Source organism: Somniosus microcephalus, chromosome 1, assembly GCF_052327205.1.
Source record: "Somniosus microcephalus isolate GS21.2 chromosome 1, FLI_Smic_1.0, whole genome shotgun sequence".
Taxonomy (NCBI): Eukaryota; Metazoa; Chordata; class Chondrichthyes; order Squaliformes; family Somniosidae; genus Somniosus; species Somniosus microcephalus.
In genome coordinates, this window is record NC_140987.1 from 56832510 (window position 1) to 56852944 (window position 20435).

The window sequence follows — 20435 nt, forward strand, 5'->3', positions numbered from 1 at the left end:
GCTTTCTCTCGCTCTCACCCTGCTTCTCTCTGGTCCCTTTATCTCTCGCTCTGCCCCTCTCTCTCTCTCTCCCTCTCTCTGCCCCGCTCTCTCCCTCGCTCTCTCCCTCTCTCTCTTGCTCTTTGGCCCCTCTCCCTCTCTGGCCCCTCTCTGTCTCTCCCTCTCTGGCCCCTCTCTCTCTAGCTCTCTCTCTCTGGCCCCGCTCTCCCTCTGGCTCCTCTCTCTCCCTCTCTGGCTCCTCTTCCTCTCTGGCCCCTCTCTCTCTCTGGCCCCTCTCTCTCTCTGGCCCCTCTCTCTCTCTGGCCCCTCTCTCTCTCTGGCCCCTCTCTCTCTCTGGCCCCTCTCTCTCTCCGGCCTCTCTCTCTCTCTCTCTCTGGCTCCTCTCTCGTTCTCTCTGGCCGCTCCCTCTCTCTCTCTCTCTCTCTCTCTCTCTCTCTCTCTCTCTCTCTCTCTTTCTCTGGCCGCTCCCTCTCAATTCAATTCAATTCAAATCGCTTTATTGGCATGATAAGGTACATCTTATGTTGCCAAAGCATCGAAAAACATTTATGGTTGAACACATAAACGCAGATCTATTCATACAGTGTATAAACAGAGTGTATATAAATATACATTCGTATAATTTGTATATACTCCTTTCTTAGGTTTACTGGTTGTCCCTCTGTTTATGGCAAGCTGTAACATAGTGTGCCGCTAAGGTTACACAATTTCTCTGTTCCCCTAGTAGGTATGGGAGTTTTTGGTCGTCATTCAAATTTCTGAATTCAGGGCATATTTTTGTGAATTTTTGGTAGAAATTCTCCCTGATGCCCTGATATTTTCCACAAGCTGTGAGGAAGTGCCTCTCTGTCTCCACCACTCCCTGACTGCAGTGAGAGCATATCCTGTCCTCTCTTGGCAGCCTGGTCTGTCTGTGTCTGCCTTTTTCGATGGCCTCTCTGGCCTCTCTCTCTCTCTCTCTCTCTCTGGCCCCTCTCTCTCTCTCTCTCTCTCTCTCTGGCCGCTCGCTCTCTCTCTCTCTCTCTCTCTCTCTCTCTCTCTCTCTCTCTCCTCTCCCGCCCCCACTCTGTGTGTCTCGCCAGAGGCTTTGTTGAACTGCTCACTGAACTGCCTGCAATGCCGTTCAGTCTACTACTGATAGCTTGGTAGTTTTGTTTTGCAAATTTTTTTTTAATTATGCAGTATTTCAAAACTGATCAATTAGAATAGCACAGCACCAAAGGCATTTGTAATACTTCAAAAAAAAAAAAAGTTCATTATCCACTAATTTGAATTAAGTAACTTCAAAGGTAGACATATAATAATGCATATTGTGTGTTGACAGGATCAGGTTCAGCTGTAATGCCACACACCGTTGAATAGCCTGTTGACACTCGGTGGGGGTGGAGGGGTGGTAATTTTAACTTCCAAATCAGGCTTTCGGGCGGGGAACCTGGGGAGAAAAAAAATCATATGCCCTGGAGTTAAAACTCCACTGCGTTCGGAGTAACCTGCACTTCCGTGTTTCCCGACTGTAAACCCCCCCCCCCCCCCCCCCCGGTGCCATACTACAACTGGTGACAACCTGCAGTTTCTGTAGTGTTCACTTTGTTAGCTAGGTACTAGCTTGACAAATTAAATGATAGATAGTGGAAACAGGGAACAGATTGTATGACGTATTGTATAGAAAGGCAACCAGCAATTTAATATGTACAGAAAACAATCTATGCAAAGGTGGGTACAGAGTTGAGGTACAGATGAACCGTGATCTAAATGAATGGCCGAACGGACTCGAGGAGCTGAATGGCCTACTCCTATGCCTATGTTCTGAAGGATGAGTTTTAGCTCAAAATGCTATTTTGTTTAAAAAAATAATGAGAATCTATGAGCTGCCAGAATAATCCCACAGGCTAACTTTGAAGCAGGTTTCTTCCCTGCAGTTTGATGGATAGTTGGGATGCATCTTCTTGGTGACCATCTTTCACTGGTAGAAGAGGAAGAATAGGATGGGTATGATTTACTGAAGTCATTTAGTGCCCTATTGCTGCTGAAAAATCAATTTCTCTAAATGGCATGAGCACACTAGAAGAGTAAGGATCAATCACATTTATAAGGGGAGGAACTTTAGTTGTATACATACTGTGCCACTGAGTCATCATAAATATAAATTTGTATCCACTCATGCTGATGTTTACATTGCTGTTATAAGTCATTGAATTAAGTTTTGTAACGTGCATAACAAGACATTTACTTCAGAACATAGAAACATAGAGATAGGAACAGGAGTAGGCCATTCGGCCCTTCGAGCCTGCTCCGCCATTCAATGAGATCATGGCTGATCTTCGTCTGAGATCATAGCTGATCTTACCAGTTCAGTACCCCGTCCCCGCCTTTTCTCCGTAACCCTTAATCCCCTTAGCCTTCAGAAATATATCCAATTCTCTCTTGAAAATATTTATTGAATTAGCCTTCACAGCCCTCTGTGGCAGGGAATTCCACAGGCTCACCACTCTTTGAGTGAAGAAATTCTTTAAATGATTTGCCCGCTATTTTTAGACTGTGGCCCCTGGTTCTGTGCTCCCCTGCCATTGGAAACATTCTCTCTGAATTCAGCCTGTCCAGGCCTGCCATAATTTTATATGTTTCGATGAGATCCCCTCTCAATCTTCTAAACTCCAGTGAGTACAAGCCCAAACTATTCAATCTCTCCTCGTAGGTCATTCCCGCCATTCCAGGTATCAGCCTGGTGAATCGCCGCTGCACTCTTTCCATGGCAAGAACATCCTTCCGCAGATGGGGCGACCAAAACTGTACACAATACTCCAGATGCGGTCTCACCAGCACCTTGTACAGCTGTAGTAAGGTATCCCTATTCCTATACTCGAACCCCCTTGATATGAAGGCCAACATACCATTTGCCTTCTTAATCGCCTGTTGCACCTGCATGCTCTCCTTCATATACTATACATTTCCTATACATGGTGAATGCTAGTATATTACAGCTGATTTCATGTTAATTTCTGAAGTTGGTTTTATCTCGTCAGCTTCATGGTTTAAGGCAAACAAATGTGTTTTAAAGTTAGATCCTAAAGCAGAAAAATGATCTAGGGGTTTCACTTCTCCCCAAACCTTTTGCTTCGAAGGGCATTTCAGTTTCATTCATTCATCTCTTCTAGACGGGAAAATGATCTAAATGTAGACCTTCGCACAGCTTGAATGAATCCTGTCCATCACGTCCTTCAGAAGACAAATGAATAATGTGAACCTGACTTTAACCAGCAGTGCTGGCTTATCAACACTCCCACGTTCATCAGGAGTCGTGCACGCACGATGATCTTGCGTCCTCTTGCCTCAAGCTTACCAAATGCGAATGGAGGACCCTGGTTATTACAGTGCCCAATAGCACAGAAAAGGGCAAAGTGAATTAGCTCCTTTCTGAAAGTGACTTCCCTCTACTTGGTATATTCCACCAAAATCCAAGCTGAGATGTGGAGGATCCAGTGGGGAATTGCTGGAATGCAGAGCCCATTCGTGTTCCCAAACCACCGTACTATTACTCCCAAGTCACTGGATAGTAATCGGGCGTAGGTGCCGTGATGTATTCTGCGTCAGCTTGGCTTGGTGGTAGCACTCTCGACTCTGAGTCAGAAGGTTCTGGTTCAAGCCCCGCTGCAGTACTTGAGTACGTAATCTAGGATGACACTCGAATGCAATTCTTCAGGGTGTGCTGTGTTGTTAGCCCCATCTGCCTGTTCAGGTGATCCCATGGTACTATTCAAAGAAGAGCAAGGGAGCTCTCCTGGTTGTCAGGCCAATATTCATCCTTCAAAAAACACCACCAAAAACAGGTTATCTGGTCATTTATCTCAATATCATTTCTGGGAAATTGGGAGCTAGATTTGTGTCAATTTCAGTGACCACGCTTCGAAAGTATTTCATTGGCTGTAAAGTGTGTTTGGACATCCTGAGGATGCCCAACGCACTATATAAATTGAAGCATTTTCTTTACTTCCTTTTCCCCTCCATAGAATAGGGACACCAAGGCCAATTGGAGCACCCCCCAATCAACCCAGCTGAGATCAGAAAACAGATGAAAAATGCAAATGAACTGCAGGAAACTTTTTTTTATCCGGCACCGATGTGGTGCCGGTTTATCAAAAAGTCCGGATTACAGAGAGGTATAGTAAAAGGTACAAGAGCCCCGTACACGGCCACAGATCCAGGTGTCCCTGTTGCATGGCAACAGGTGCAGGAACCCCGGTTACACGGCCACAGATCCAGGAACGGCCACTAATATGAAGTAAAACTTACCTGAACCTACTCCTGAATTTTGTCGGTTAACAGCGATTTCCGGTTATTTAGGTGCCGGTAAATCGAGAGTTTCCTGTACTTGGTATGGTCCTGAGCCATAATCAGGAAGGGAGCATTTGCCCACTTAGTCATCTTGTTATAGGCCATTTTTTGGAATGAAGTCAGAGCAGCTCCCTGAACCTGTACTATTTCCTGTCATCCACTTTTCATCTGAGAATGATAAATCGGAATATTTTCTTGGTGAGAGATTAGGAACTGTGGAGGAGCAATGGGATTTCGGTGTCTATGTGAACAAGTCACGAAAAGCTAGTGCACAGATACAAAAAGTAATTAAAAAGGCTAATGGAATGTTGGCCTTTATCTCAAGAGATGGCCTTTATCTCAAGTGAGGAAGTTGTTCTTCAGTAGTACAGACCCTTGGTCAGACCCCATCTGGAGTATTGCATTCAGTTTTGGGCACCACACTGTAGGAAAGATATATTGGCCTTGAATGTACAGTGAAGATACACCAGAATAATACCATGCTTAAAGGGTTAAATTATGAGAACAGGTTGCATAAACTTGGCTTCTATTCCCTTGAGTTTAAAAGATTGAGGAGTGATCGAATCAAAATATTGAAAATGATTAAGGGATTCGATAGGGTAGATACAGAGAAAACATTTCCTCTCATCAGGGAATCCAGAACAAGAATCTTACATGAAATCAGGTAGCACTTTAATCACACAATGGGGAGTAGAATTATTGATCTTTCTCTCCCAAAAGGCTCTGGATGCTGGGTCAATTAAATCTACAAGACTGAACAAAATATTTTTATTTGGTAAGGGTATCATGATATGGAACAAAGGTGAGTAAATGGAGTAGAGATTATGGATCAGCTATGATCTAATTGAATGGTGGAACAGGCTCAAGGGGCCGAATGACGACCTCATGTTCCTATGCAGAAACAGTTAGTGATTAATAATGTACCATTTTATTCAGTGCAGCTCTTTTCAAAGCAGCTTTAACAAGAAGGCGTGACTTATAATAGCTCAACAAGTGAGATTAGCAAAGCTCAACAAGTGAGATTAGCAAAGTAACATCATTGTGCACCAGTGTAGCGAACACATTTTCTAAATTGGTGTGTTTGTATGTGAGAATTTACTCTGACAACGTACAGGTAGACTACCCTTTATCCGGACTTCCGAAAACCGAAACCCTCTAAAAACTGAAGGTTTTTTCGGTCAGCGTAAGCCGTGCGCACGGCATGACCAGAGTGGCGCACTACTTACAGGCCTAGCCGGATAAGGGATAGTGTAGCATTTTTCCGCACTTCTGAAAACCGAAATCGCTCAGCGTAAGTGTACCAGCCTTTACTACAGTATTTATCCCTGTAACTACAGTATTTATAGTCGTTATTTATCCCACCCTTTCGGATAAGGGATAGTGTATCCTTTATCCGCACTCCCGAAAACCAAATTACCTCTGAAAACCGAAGTGTTTTCGCGCACCTTCCGAAATCCGAAATTTTCCTAAAACCGAAACACGGCTGGTCCCGAGGTTTTCGGATAAAGGATAGTCTACCTGTACTCATCTTAATGTAACAGTATGAAGACACTTAAGAGGTAAGGCTGGGAACAAGAGCCAGCAGTTTTGCTGGAATTTTGTAGTGGAGGAGGCGGTGTATAAAGTCATCGTAGATTTAATTCTCTATTTGGAGGATGATTCATTCTCTCTGTAATTCATCATCCAAAATAAAACCTAGATCCAATATCCTTTGAGGTCTAAGTCACTTGCAGCTGTTGTAATCAACCCATAGGACCAAAAGATTATTACAGAAATGTTCACATTAAGCAGCAACAACTTCCCTTCCCAAGTAGATGTTTGTAAAAATGGACTTGTCTGAAGGGGTTTATGTCCCGATTTTCTATCCGTCCAAAAAAAGGCTGCAGGAAAATGGAAGCATCAGCTACATAACCACTACATGAACAAATTAAAAACAACAGCACCCTAACACCTATTCCTTCTAACACGCTTTTAGCAGATGATTATAGATGACATTTGTGACACGTGTAAGCACACACACATTTAATGTTTGTAGGTTGGACAAAACAGATAATTATCCCATTGTGCATGTGTCACAACATTTTCTTAAAACAGACTGCCACAAGCAGATCAGCTGTGAACTTGAAGAAATCGTGTTCTCACCCACCAACACCACATCTATGTCAGCCCAGCTTGGATTTGGAAATTGAGTTCATTCTTATTACCCAATTTCTGGTGATTATTGATTTAACAAATGCATTCACTAGTGTCTGGCATGTAAGTACATGTCCGGTGCTAATGTGAAATAAGTACACAATCTGGGAACTGTTGCTAGGAACAAAGTTATTTATAACCTGGATTTGAGAAAGGCATTTGATACTGTCCCACATAATAGGCTACCACATAAGGTCCAAGCCCATGTGATAGATGGGAATGTATTAAAATGGATTGGCGAATGGCTGGTTGGTAGACAACAAGTAGTAGTACATGAGCAGGTATCTGGTTGGCAGCCAGTTTATCAGTGGAGTGCCACAAGGCTCAGTGTTGGGACCATTGTTGTTTATGAATGTTTTAGAGTAAGGAATGTTGTCCAAAATGTCAAGATTGGGAGCAGTGGCAAATGATAGCCATCAAGGCGCACAGATTCAAAAGGATCTTGATAAACTCGGATCAGTAGGCGGAGAAATGGCAAATGCATTTTAATACAGGGAAATGTAAAGTTATGAGATTTGGCAGAGGGAAGGTTGATGTGGATTATGTGCTGAATGGGAATGTACTCCAAGTACCAGAGTTAGAGAGAGATCTTGAGGTTTTAGTGGACAGGTCACTAAAACCATCAACACAATGGGCCGAATCTTGCTGGAGCGGGACATCTTGTGGTATATGTCTTGATAGTTAGATTTTTCATGGACCATTCAGTTTGAAAATTATTTGCGCTGTAACTTGCTGGAAGTGTGAGCTGATAAGGGCAACACGGTATCTGGGACCTCAGTGAATGGCTGGACTAACAGTCTGTCTCCTTAACCAATGAGATTTAAGGATTAAGAAAGAAACCGGAACAATGAAGAAGGAGGGTGAATTATAGTCAAATCAGGTACAGAAAGAGGGAAAAAAAGAGGGAAAGAAAGATTGGATTAAGAGAGAAAAAAGTCAAAGGAAAACACTTAAAAATTTGACTTTTTAAAAAATCTTTACAACAATTTGAATGAATATGATTGAACAGTTTAAATCGTTCCCATTGTGGACCAGAAAGATTGATTGGCATTGCATTAACAATTAAGTTCTTAAAAAATATTGGGGAGGCTATAGGCAAGATGCCGTTTGTGCAAAGCAAACAGCAGAGTGGAATAAATCAACCAGCAAGTTCTAGAGCTTCCCAACTCACGGCGTATCTCTTAACAGCCAGAACTTGCTGGCCGATTTGCACATTAATAACAGCGTGCGTCATTAACAGAATGTTGGGATGCACAGTGAGGAGTATAACATATACAGTATATTGAGAGGTCGTTTAAAATTGATATTTGATGCTGGTGAGAGCACGTCTGGAGTTCTGCCTGCAGTTTCGCTATTTCCAAATGGAAATTCAGTTATTGCAGGGGGTGCAGATCCCAGAACCTAAGGGAATGAAGCAGGAGAAAAGATTCACTACCCTGGGTCTTTCCTCTTTTGAAAAGGGAAGGCTGAGAGCAGATACGATGGAACTGTTTAGGATTTTGAAAGGTTTGGACAAATTGCATCCAAGTAAGCTTTTCTGTCGTAAAAGAATTTAAACACAAGGGGTCATATTTACAAAGAGCAACAAAAGAAAATAGGAAATGCAGGAGGAACTTTTATTACTAAAAGAATGGTAAGTATGTGCAACAGATTACCGGCGCGGGGCGTTTGAACACACAACTTTCAATGGGTTTTAGGAAGAAACTAGACAAGTTCTCGTCAGTAAATGAGACTCGGGGTTATTAGAAATGCACCAAGGGAATCCTGTGGACAGATGGGCGAGATGGAGCGAAGGTTTTCTCCTGCCTGAAACTGTTACTATGTTGATCTGTTTCACCAATAATTTCAGTTACCCTAATCTGCTTTCCTAAGAGCAAACTCTACATTTAACTGATTATTTTCTACAGCATAGAATTACTCTGTATGTAGCTATTAACAGAGAAATGTAGCTGATTGCAGAAATATTGAGTAGCTCATGAGTTAACCACGCTCACTCACACTACACCTATTGTGTGAATATTAAAAATGGCTGTGGCCTTTCACTGCACAGTAGCTTAGTACTAAGAAAAGTCTTTATTGACATATGAGCTCCGTTTCAAACCACCTGCTTCACCAGACACCTCCCCAGTTGTCACATTAACCCTACCTCATCAGTAACTGGCAAGGTTACTTTGTTAATCAACTGTGAATACAATTTTTTTTTAAAGAATTTTGGTTCTGATATTGAGAAGAAAAGAGACTTGCGTTTTAGTTTATTTTTAAACAGTTAAACTTGTCCTAATACTTATTTCAGCTATAATAGAAGGACCTCGCAGTATTGCAAAAGATTTCCTTTCTATTCGTGCTTTTATACCATGTCTACAGTGTTTACCCTGTTGCCGATTACAGACCTTTGGAACTGAATGCCACAAGTACAGAGCAGGGATACGAGTACAGTGACATCAAGTCCTCACACTATCCCTTGCTGCCTAGCGAAGTATAAGGAGATCAAAGACGACTCCTGGCATTCAACCAGGTCTGTTTACACTGGCAGGGAACCAATATCTTATAAATATGGAACACAAGCTTGCTTGGCAATGTAAACACAGTGCTAGTTTCTATGGCAAGTTATGCGGAATTCTGTGTTCCCGCTGTGAAATAATGAACCTGAGATGCTTTGCTTCCAAATTTAAAACTTGAGTAAATTCATTTTGTCTTAGCATACATTATGCTCTTTAATGAATTTGCTCTGCAGAATATCTGTCTTAAGTCTAACCACATGTAGTTTATGCTCATCTGTAATGTTAAAGACACTCATAAGTATGCAAAAGCAAAATACTGCGATGCTGGAAATCTGAAATAAAAACAGAAAATGCTGGAAATACTCAGCAGGTCAGGCAGCATCGGGGAGAGAGAAACAGAGTTAACGTTTCAGGTCGATGACCTTTCGTCAGAACTGGAAAAAGTTAGAGATGAAACAGATTTTAAGCAAGGGCAGGGAAAGAGGGGAGGGGAGGAAAGAACAAAAGGGAAGGTCTTTGTTAGGGTGGAAGGCCGGAGAGATTAAAAGACAAAAGGGATGATGGTGCAAGGCAACAGAGGTGGTAATGGGACAAGTTAAGAAACAAAAGATGAGTCAAGATGAGGTGTAAATGGCAATGGCAGAATCATCAACAGCTGCCATGTGAAAAAATAGGGGCAGAGGTTATGGTCTGAAATTGTTGAACTCAGTATTGAGTCCAGAAGGCTGTAAAGTGCCTAATCAAAAAATGAGGTGCTGTTCCTTGAGCTTACGTTGAGATTCGTTGGAACAATGTAAGAGGCAGAGGTCAGAGTGGAGCGGAGAATTAAAGTGACAATTTTAGTATACTGTACAATAGAAACATAGAAGATAGGAGCAGGAGTAGGCCATTCGGCCCCTCGAGCCTGCTCCGCCATTCAATGCGATCATGGCTGATCATCCAAATTCAGTACCCGGTCCCTGCTTTCTCCTCATACCCCTTGATCCCTTTAGCCTTAAGAAATATATCCAACTCCTTCTTGAATATATTTAATGTATTGGCCTCTACTGCCTTCTGTGGTAGAGAATTCCACAGGTTCACCACTCTCTGGGTGAAGAAATTCCTCCTCATTTCTGTCCTAAATGGCCTACCCCTTATCCTTAGACTGTGACCCCTGGTTCTGGACTCCCCAACCATCGGGAACATCCTTCCTGTATCTAGTCTGTCCAGTTCTGTCAATTTTATAAGTTTCAATGAGATCCCCTCTCATTCTTCTAAACTCCAGCGAGTACAAGCCCAATCGACCCAATCTCTCCTCGTACGTCATTCCTGCCATCCCAGGTATCAGCCTGGTGAATCTTTGCTGAACTCCTTCCATGGCAAGAACATCCTTCCTCAGATAAGGCGACCAAAACTGCACACAATACTCAAGATGTGGTCTCACCAAGGCCCTGTACAACTGCAGCAAGACATCCTTGTTCCTGTACTCAAACCCTCTCGCTATGAAGGCCAACATACCATTTGCCTTCTTAACCACCTGCTGCACCTGCATGCTTACCTTCAGTGACTGGTGCACAAGGACACCCAGGTCTCGTTGCACTTCCCCTTCTCCCAATCTATTGCCATTCAGATAATCTGTCTTCCTGTTTTTGCCACCAAAGTGGATAACCTCACATTTATCCACATTATATTGCATCTGCCATGTTTCTGCCCAATCACCCAACCTGTCCAAATCATCCTGTAGTTTCTCAGTATCCTCCTCACAGCACACACGCCCACCCAGCTTTGTGTCGTCTGCAAATTTGGAGATATTACATCTAGTTCCCTTGTCTAGATCATTAATATATATTGTGAATAGCTGGGGTCCAAGGACCAATCCCTGCCGTACCCCACTAGTCACTGCCTGCCACTCAGAAAAAGACCCGTTTATTCCAACTCTTTGCTTTCTGTCTGCCAACCAGTTCTCTATCCAAGTCAGTACCTTGCCCCCAATCCCATGTGCCTTAACTTTACACGCTAAACTCTTATGCGGGACCTTATCGAAAGCCTTCTGAAAGTCCAAATACACCACATCCACTGGTTCTCCCTTATCTATTTTACCAGTTACACCCTCAAAAAATTCCAGTAGATTAGTCAAGCACGATTTACCTTTGTAAATCCATGTTGACTTTGTCCGATCCTGTCACTGTTTTCCAAGTGCTCTGCTATTACATCTTTTATAATGGACTCTAGCATTTTCCCCACTACCGACGTCAGGCTTATCGGTCTGTAATTTCCCGTTTTCTCTCTACCACCTTTTTTGAATAGTGGGGTAACATTAGCTACCCTCCAATCCATGGGTACTGTTCCAGATTCCATTGAATGTTGGAAGATGATCAGCAATGCATCTACTATTTCTAGGGCCACTTCCTTAAGTACCCTAGGATGTAGATGATCAGGCCCTGGGGATTTATCGGCCTTCAATCCCATCAATTTCCCTAACACCATTTCCCTAGAAATACTGATTTCTTTCAGTTCCTCCCTTTCATCAGACCCTATGTTCCCTGACATCTCTGGGAGGTTATTTGTGTCCTCCTTTGTGAAGACAGAACCAAAATATGTATTTAATTGGTCTGCCATTTCTTTGTTCCCCATTATTAATTCCCCTGATTCTGACTGCAAGGGACCTACGCTTGACTTCACCAATCTTTTTCTCTTCACATATCTATAAAAGCTTTTACAATTTAGTATACGGTTTTCGCTGCTCACGATGCGGTCTCCTCTACATTGGGGAGACCAAACGCAGATTGGGCGACCACTTTGCGGAACACGTCCATTCAGTCCGTAAGCGTGACCCCGAGCTTCCGGTCGCCTGTCACTTTAATTCTCCGCTCCACTCCCACTCTGACCGCTCCGTCCTCGGCCTCTTGCACTGTTCCAACAAAGCTCAATGTAAGCTCCAGGAACAGCACCTCATTTTTCAATTAGGCACTTTACAGCCTTCTGGACTCACAGAAAAAAAAGAGTATTCAATGAAATTGTCATCTAGAAATAAATATAGAAATGAAGGAATAAGTAGAGGTGCTGTGGTAGAACTATTGCAGCACTCCTTCGCCACAAGGGTAACACCAGAAGACTCGAAAGTAGCCATCACAGTAAGTTGTAGCTATAATTCTGAGAATTATAGACCTGTTAGCTTGACTGGGATAGTTGGAAATAACGTGGGTCTTGAGTCATAAACTGAGGACACCCTCCATCGTTTTGTGTGGCGCTACCACCATGCTAAATGGGATGGGTTTCAGAACAGATCTAGCAGCTCAAAACTGGGCATCCATGAGACACTGTGGGCCATCAGTAGCAGCAGAATTGTACGCCACCACAATCTGTAACCTCAAGGCCCGGCATATCCCTCATTCTACCATTACCATCAAGCCAGGTGACCAACACTGGTTCAATGAGGAGTGTAGAAGAGCATGCCAAGAGCAGCACCAGGCCTACTTGAAAATGAGGTGCCAGCCTGGTGAAGCTATAACACAGGACTACATGCATCCTAAACATAGACAGAGCTAAATGATCCCACAACCAACAGATCAGATCAAAGCTCTGCAGTCCTACCATATCCAGTCGTGAATAGTGGTGGACAATTACGCAACTAATGGGAAGAGGCGGCTCCATGAACACCCCCATCCTCAACAACGGCGGAGCTCAGCACGTGAGCGCAAAAGACAAGGCTGAAGTGATGGTAGCCATCTTCAGCCAGAAATGCCAAGTGGGTGATCCATTATGGCCTCCACCTCCGGTCTCCATCATCACAGAAGCCAGTCTTCAGCCAATTCAACAACAACAACAACTTGTATTTATATAGCGGCCTTTAATGTATTAAAATATCCCAAGGTGCTTCACAGGAGTATTATAAGACAAAAAATTTGACACCAAGCCACATAAGGAAAAATTAGGGCAGATGACCCAAAGCTTGGTCAGAGAGGTAGGTTTTAAGGAGCGTCTTAAAGGAGGAAAGAGAGGCGGAGAGGTTTAGGCAGGGAATTCCAGAGCTTAGGGCCTAGGCAACAGAAGGCACGGCCACCAATGGTTGAGCGATTATAATCAGGGATGCTCAAGAGGGCAGAATTAGAGGAGCGCAGGTATCTCGGTGGGGGCTGGGGGGAGGAGGAGATTGTGGGGCTAGAGAAGAATACATAGATAGGGAGGGGCGAGGCCATGGAGGGATTTGAAAACAAGGATGAGAATTTTTAAATCGAGGTGTTGCTTAACCGGGGGCCAGTGTAGGTCAGTAAGCACGGGTGGTGGGTGAACGGGACTTGGTGAGAGTTAGGACACAAGCAGCCGAGTTTTGGATGACCTCAAGTTTACGTAGGGTGGAATGTGGGAGGCCAGCCAGGAGTGTGTTGGAATAGTCAAGTCTAGAGGTTAACAAAGGCATGGATTAGGGTTTCAGTAGCGGATGAGCTGAGGCAAGGGCGGAGATGAGCGATGCTATGGAGGTGGAAATAGGCGGTCTTAGTTATGCCGCGGATATGTTGTCGGAAACTCATTTCAGGGTCAAATATGACACCGAGGTTACGAACATTGTGGTTCAGCCTCAGACAGATGTTAGGGAGAGGGATGGAGTCAGTGGCTAGGGAACAGAGTTTGTGGCAGGGACCAAAAACAATGGCTTTGATCTTCCTAATATTCAATCGGAGAAAATTTCTGCTCATCCAGAATTGGAGGTCAGACAAACAGTCTGACAATTTAGAGACCATGGCGGGGTCGAGAGAAGTGGTAGTGAGGTAGAGCTGGGTGTCGTCAGCGTACATGTGGAAACTGACGCTGTGTTTTCGGATGATGTCGCCAAGGGGCAGCATGTAGCTGAGAAATAGGAGGGGGCCAAGGATAGATCCTTGGGGGACACCAGAGGTAACGATGTGGGAATGGGATGAGAAGCCATTGCAGGTGATTCTCTGGCGATGATTAGATAGATAAGAATGGAACCAGGCGAGTGCAGTCCCACCCAGCTGGACGATGGTGGAGAGGCGTTGGAGGATGGCGTGGTCAACCATGTCAAAGGCTGCAGACAAGTCAAGATGGACGAAGAGGGATAATTTACCTTTGTCACAGTCAGAAAGAATGTCATTTGTGACTTTGATGAGAGCCGTTTCGGTACTGTGGCGGGGCAGAAACCTATTGGAGGGATTCAAACATGGAGTTGTGGGAAAGATGGGCACAGATTTGGGAGGTGACATCACATTCAAGGACTTTGGAGAGGAAAGGGAGGTTGGAGATGGGGCGGTAGTTTGCAAGGATGGATGGATCAAGGGTTGTTTTTTTTTAGGAGGGGGTGATGACGGCAGATTTAAGGGAGAGGGGGACAGTACCTGAGGAGAGAAAAACGGTTACAATGTCAGCTAACATGGGAGCCAGAAAAGGAAGTTGGGTGGTCAGCAGTTTGGTGGGAATAGGGTCGAGGGAGCAGGAAATGGGTTTCCTGGACAAGGTGAGCGCAGAGAGGTCATGAGGGGAGATCGGAGAGAAACTGGAGAAAGATGCGAGTTCAGGGCTAGGGCAGGGGGGAACCTTAGAGGAAGTTTGGCCCGGTGGATCAGGGAAGTGGCAGAGACAGCTGAACGGATGGTCTCAATCTTAGAGACAAAGAAGTCCATGAGCTCCTCACACTTGTTGTCGGAGGTGAAGGTGGAGGAGACAAGGGAGAGAGGTTTAAGAAGGCGGTTAGCAGTAGATAATAGAAGCCGGGTTTATCTTTGCATTCCTGAATGATTCTGGAATAGTGAGCAATTTTGACAGACCAGAGCAGGACCTGATAATACTTTATGTGGCCCAGCCAGATCTCGATTCACTTCACATGATAGCAAGAAACGGCTGAGCACAGTGGATACAATAGAGGCTCAGGACCCCAACAAAATCTTGGCTGTCGTGCTGAAAACTTGTGCTCCAAAACTAGCCACGCCTCTAGCCAAGCAGTTTCAGTACAGCTACAACACTGGTATCTGCCCCACAAAGTGGAAAATTGCCCAGGTATCTCCTGTCCGCAAAAAGGACCAATCCAATCAGGCCAATTACCACCCCATCAACCTACTCTCAATCATCCGCAAAGTAATGGAAGGTGTCATCGACAGTGGTATCAAGCGGCACTTATTCACCAATAACCTGCTCACCGATGCTCAGTTTGGGTTCTGCCAGGACCACTCCGATCTAGACCTCATTACAGCCATGGTCCAAACATGGACAAAAGAGCAGAATCCCAGAGGTGAGAGTGACTGCCCTTGACATCAAGGCAGCGCTTGACGGAGTGTGGCACTAAGGAGCCCTAGTAAAATTGAAGTCAATGGGAATCAGGGCGGGGGGGAAACTCTCCACTGGCTGGAGTCATACCTAGCAGGAGGTCCTCGGCCCAAGCATCTTCAGCTGCTTCATCAATGACCTTCCCTCCATCAGGTCAGAAATGGGGATCACCTCCTGACTCCTTGAAACGTTTCCACTGCTTACAAAGCACAAGTCAGGTGTGCGATGGATTACTCTCCATTTGCCTGGATGAGTACAGCTCCAGCTGAAGAAGCTCGACACCATCCTGGACAAGGCTGCCCGCTTGATTGGCTCCCCATCCCTACCACCTTTAAACATTCACCGGTGTACCATGGCTGCAGTGTGTACCATCTATAAGATGCACTGCAGCAACTTGCCAAGGCTTCTTCGACAGCACTTCCCAAACCTGCAACCGCTACCACCTAGAAGGCAGCAGGCGCATGGGAACACCACCACCTCCAAGTTCCCCTCCAAGTCACACACCAACCTGACTTGGAAATATATCACCATTCCTTCATTGTCACTCGGTCAAAATCCTGGAACTCCCTCCCTAACAGCACTGTGGGAGTACCTTCACCACACGGACTGCAGTGGTTCAAGAAAGCGGCTCACCACCACCTTCTCGAGGGCAATTAGGGATGGGCAATAAATGCTGGCCTCTCCAACGACGCCCACATTCCGTGAATGACTGAATTAAAAAAATAATGAACTCTGTTTGAAATCAAGTTAGTTTATTCGGTAAAAGCATGATTTAAAAAAAAGTCAGTATGGCTTATGAAAGTATAGTTGAGTTAACATGTATAAAATCTCATTACTAGTGGATCCCAGTGTCATAAATATGATATGGTATAAGAATGTAGTGTGCAATGTATTATTCTGCTGCTGAGATGACGCTGTGTCCATTTACAGTCCCAATGGCTTCAAGTAAATCACAGTTTAATGTTTGTCAGGTGAGGGAACTACGCAGTTTGGAAAATATTTGTAAATTTCAGGCTCCAGGTCAGAAGCATACACAGTCTACTAATGCAAAGTCATTTTTGTGCGGAAACAAAAATCGGATATCTAATACTGTAATTTGAATTTTAAAATGTAAAGTGAGAATTTAGTGCTTAACAATTTGAATTGTAAAATAATTTGAATTAAGAGGAGTCAACTGTATATCGTTGAAGATGTAACCAGCTTGGTGGATGATAACATTGTATAGCTTTATTTTCAGAAAACTTTTGACGTGGTCTTTCACAGAACTTTGAGGCTAAAACAAAAGCTTGTATGGTCAAGGAGAAAGTTGTAAATCATTAAGTTCTTTCTGTGTAAAAGAGGGTAGTTTTCAAAACATTTAGTGGTATTGATGTAAGTAGAATTTCTAAATTTGCAGATCATAGAATCATAGAAATTTACAGCACGGAAGGAGACCATTCGGCCCATCGTGTGGTCGACAAAGAGCGATCCAGCCGAATCCCACCTGCCAGCTCTTGGTCCGTAGCCCTGTAGGCCACAGCATCTCAAGTACACATCCAAGTTCTTTTTGAATGTGGTGAGAGTGTCTGCCTCTACCACCCTTTCAGGCAGTGAGTTCCAGACCCCCACCACCCTCCCGAGTGAAAATATTTCTCCTCAAATCCCCTCTAAACCTCCTACCATTTACTTTCAATCTATGCCCCCTGGTTGTTGACCCCTCTGCCAAGGGAAACAATTCCTTCCTATCCACTCTATCTCGGCATCTCATAATTTTATACAGATGATGCCAATGTTCAGAGATCCAGAGTAAATTAGCAACTGAACAGGTAAATTGCAGACAGTGCTTAATATCTAAAAATACATGAGCAAAAAATAAATAACAAGTGTATATGTATAATAAGGATCACTAAACAAGTACAGTTGGGAAAGGACATTTGGCCCATCTTAACTCACCTATCGAAAAAAAGAAGCCTTCAGTTTCCCATTCCCCAGCCATGCTATAAAGTGGGCCCCTGAATGATTCTAAGGTTTCCATCACCACTACTCTCCCTTACTCTTTTTAAAAGCAGGAAGAATTTCTATCTGTTTGCCCTTCATCAGTTTGAACCTAAGCTCCCTTGTTTTACTGCCTTGGTTTGCTCTGAAGTCATGCTACAGATTTACTTTTTCTCTACCATTTAATATCTTATGCTTCAATATGCAATATTAAGTGAATGAGATTCTAGTCTCCTGAAGGTCTGGTGGGTATGGGAACCATATAGTATAGCACTAAGAAGGTGTGAGATTTGATTCCTGGTTTGTGCTAACTTACATGATCTCAACTGGGGCAGTAATTGATTAGTATTTTTTTTGCCTCAGTGCCCCTGGAGCTGGGGAAGAAAGAAATCCACTAAGGTGCCCCCACGTCTGATCATTAGTTAGTGATCCCTGCAGGAAAATTGTATGTTAGTGAGAACACGATCAGGCTTGGTTTGGGGTAGGAGGGGATTCAACATGATAGGAGAGTGTTAAAATTCCTTATTCGATGAACGCAAATCCATTCCTGTATTTAAAATGCTGATGTTGATATGCAAAATGACAAAATCCTGAGAGGCCAGGGCCGAAAATCAAGCCAGATGACCCAACCTTTTCTGAATTTAAGACTATTTGACACTGGAGCATCTAAGGCAATTCCCAAAAAGTCTTTTGGAATAATAAATGGCAAAAGCTGGAATCTTCATCCACTCACAACTGTTTACCATGAGATGTCGTTTCTTATACGAAAATACCATCTTGAGGATGGGCTTGGTGATTAAGAGGCCAGTTTGAGATAGACATTTGGGCTCTTAAAAATCTTAACACTGACAAGTTTCCAGGATAGAACCATTTGACAATAGTTTTGAATGTGTTCTCCGTAATCAGCATGAGTCCAGATCTTTGGTACCATGAAACTTGGCAAAGAAATTTAGGCCTTTTATATATTTGTATTTGTATAAGTGAATATTAGGGTAGTTTTTTTTTAACTCTCTTTACTGCTTTAGGGCACCGAGAGGTAAGGATCAACCGAGGCTGTAAACTTTTCTAAATCATTGGTTTTTATTGACATTAAAACACAAACTATTTTACAGATAGGGATGCTTCCAACTTTAGTCAGTAGTACAACTTGAAACTCAATGATTCATTCTTCTGCTTTGGGGGCCTGAGGAGTTAATTCTTCGTTGACATCCTTCTTTGCTTCTGGTCTGTCTCAAATTTACTAAAATGGCTGTTTTTATATCACTTGTTGCTGGTGGAACAGGCTGCCAGTAGTTTTCCGTTCTCACGGTTCAAAAAGGCAGCTGTCTTTGTCATGGCTTCCTTATCTTTCTTTGTCCTTCAAAAGTACGGCAAATCTTGCCTGACCCTGTAGCTTTACTGAGGCTAACGCAGCAGTTAGTCTTCAATAGTGAAGCAATAATAATAGTCCATTTTGAACTTGGTCAAGTTTCCCAGCTTGCCTTCTGAACAGTCAAGTTTAACAGTTCTGTTTTCTAACCTTTGATAATACTTCTAACCAAATTCTGCTCTTTTAGCAAGTAACCCAGGGTTTATAGCCCATGCTTTTAGTTTTCCTTAAAACTGGTATTAAAAGTCCACATTGAAAAATCCAGAATCCTTAATTAGGATAGCACAGATTTTGAAACTGATGTGAGATAAGATCAGAATTTCTTCTTTGGGTCGAAGTTTAGGGGGTCAGGTTTTGTTTGTGTGGGCTGGTTAGGTTTGCTACTCAACAGGCGTTGTCCCCATTTTTTTGTGGGTGGAGGTCGAGGCAGAAAGTACGGTTTAATTCTGAATTGGGGTGGGATGGGGTAGAGTACAGGTCGAAGTTCAGTCCCTTTCGGGCCATAGGCCTGGTTCTGTTTTGCTATTTGGGAAGCGAGGTGGAGGGGGTGATTGGAGCAAGAATTTTGTTTTAAGTGAGGCAACAAACATGGATGTACTTTCTTGAATGATCTAATACTGGGCTGGATTGCCAAGTGTCCATGTCAATTGGAGAGGTCAAGGTTCCTGCTGACACTTCCAATTCTTGGCTGTTGGGCTTTTGATTTCAGATTCTTTTTGATGAGCATATTCTCTGACAGGAAGCTATTCCGACTTGCATGGGTGGTTTCTGTGGGAAAAGACATGCTGGTTGTAGCTGTTTCTGCTGCTATCAAACTACTTTGGTTTGTATGCCAGCATTCTTCCATTTCTGGAATTTCAACACTTTCTGTTGTGCTCAGGCAATATTTATTCATAGCCACACCACTGCTTTCACCAGAATTTTTCCCTGATTCCACCATTTCTAAGCTGAGTAACCTTCTTCAGTAGATTCGGTATCGAACTTTGATAAGCTGTGATTTCCTTTCACATTGTATCATTTCATTTAAGCATGAACGCTCGACTGGTTCCTGCAAGACTGCAACCGTAATTTTTAATTTTTCTTTGAAATTAACTACCTGGGGATTAATAAGTGTGTGGTGTGGGATTGTCACGTAACGTTAGGTTCTGCCTCATTATAATCAGTTAGTCACATAAGGTCACAGTGCCACCTACAGGCATAGTACCTTTAGAATCCTGAGACCACTCACCATCTTTAGTAGACTTACTGTAAGTGAATACCTTGAAGTTGGTATCATTCACACTACAGTACTAAATAATCCAAAAAGTAACTTGGATTTTAACATTTGTTTCAAAAAAAGAAGAAAAAGCGACTTGTGTTTAGACAGTTCTGGAGCGACTATCGGACAAGTTTGAACTCATGGCCCGCTCTTTATATAGGTAGCCTGTCTGGCCTGCATTGCCACACTCCCTTTCCTTCCACTTTAATGTTTTTATGACTAATGTGTAGCTCCGAAGCTTCTAGACCCTAAACTGAGATGGTATTAAATGTTTTTTGATTGGTTATGCTAGATTTCACAGGCAAATCCTTAAATATGAAATCTAAAAAAAGCGATGAAGTGTCATATAAAACTGAGCTGTATTTAATTTTTTTTTCTCTTTTAATCTCAGTTGCCGCACTAATAACAGGAAAAGCCTGATAGGAAGCAGTCAGCCTACAGCCCTTCCTCGACCTCACTCACCTCTCCCTGCTCATTCAGGTAAGAAATTACTATTTGAGACGAGCTTTTTGTAAGATTGGTATCCTTCAGTGTGCCGAATTACAGTGCA

The 20435-nt window shown here is 43.4% G+C and overlaps 1 protein-coding gene across 12 annotated transcripts in view; it reads left to right on the forward strand.

Moving 5' to 3' along the window:
• The window catches only part of mast4 (microtubule associated serine/threonine kinase family member 4), a 571101-nt gene that overhangs the window by 416528 nt on the left and 134138 nt on the right, over positions 1-20435 (forward strand). For 11 of the 12 annotated variants that reach the window (XM_085981755.1, XM_085981763.1, XM_085981673.1 and 8 more), the window contains one exon: positions 20277-20365. In XM_085981755.1, the coding sequence (XP_085837881.1) occupies positions 20277-20365 (89 nt within the window). Of the gene's footprint in view, positions 1-8050; positions 8159-20276; positions 20366-20435 lie in introns of those variants that run through there. The other variant, XM_085981747.1, reaches the window with a different exon arrangement.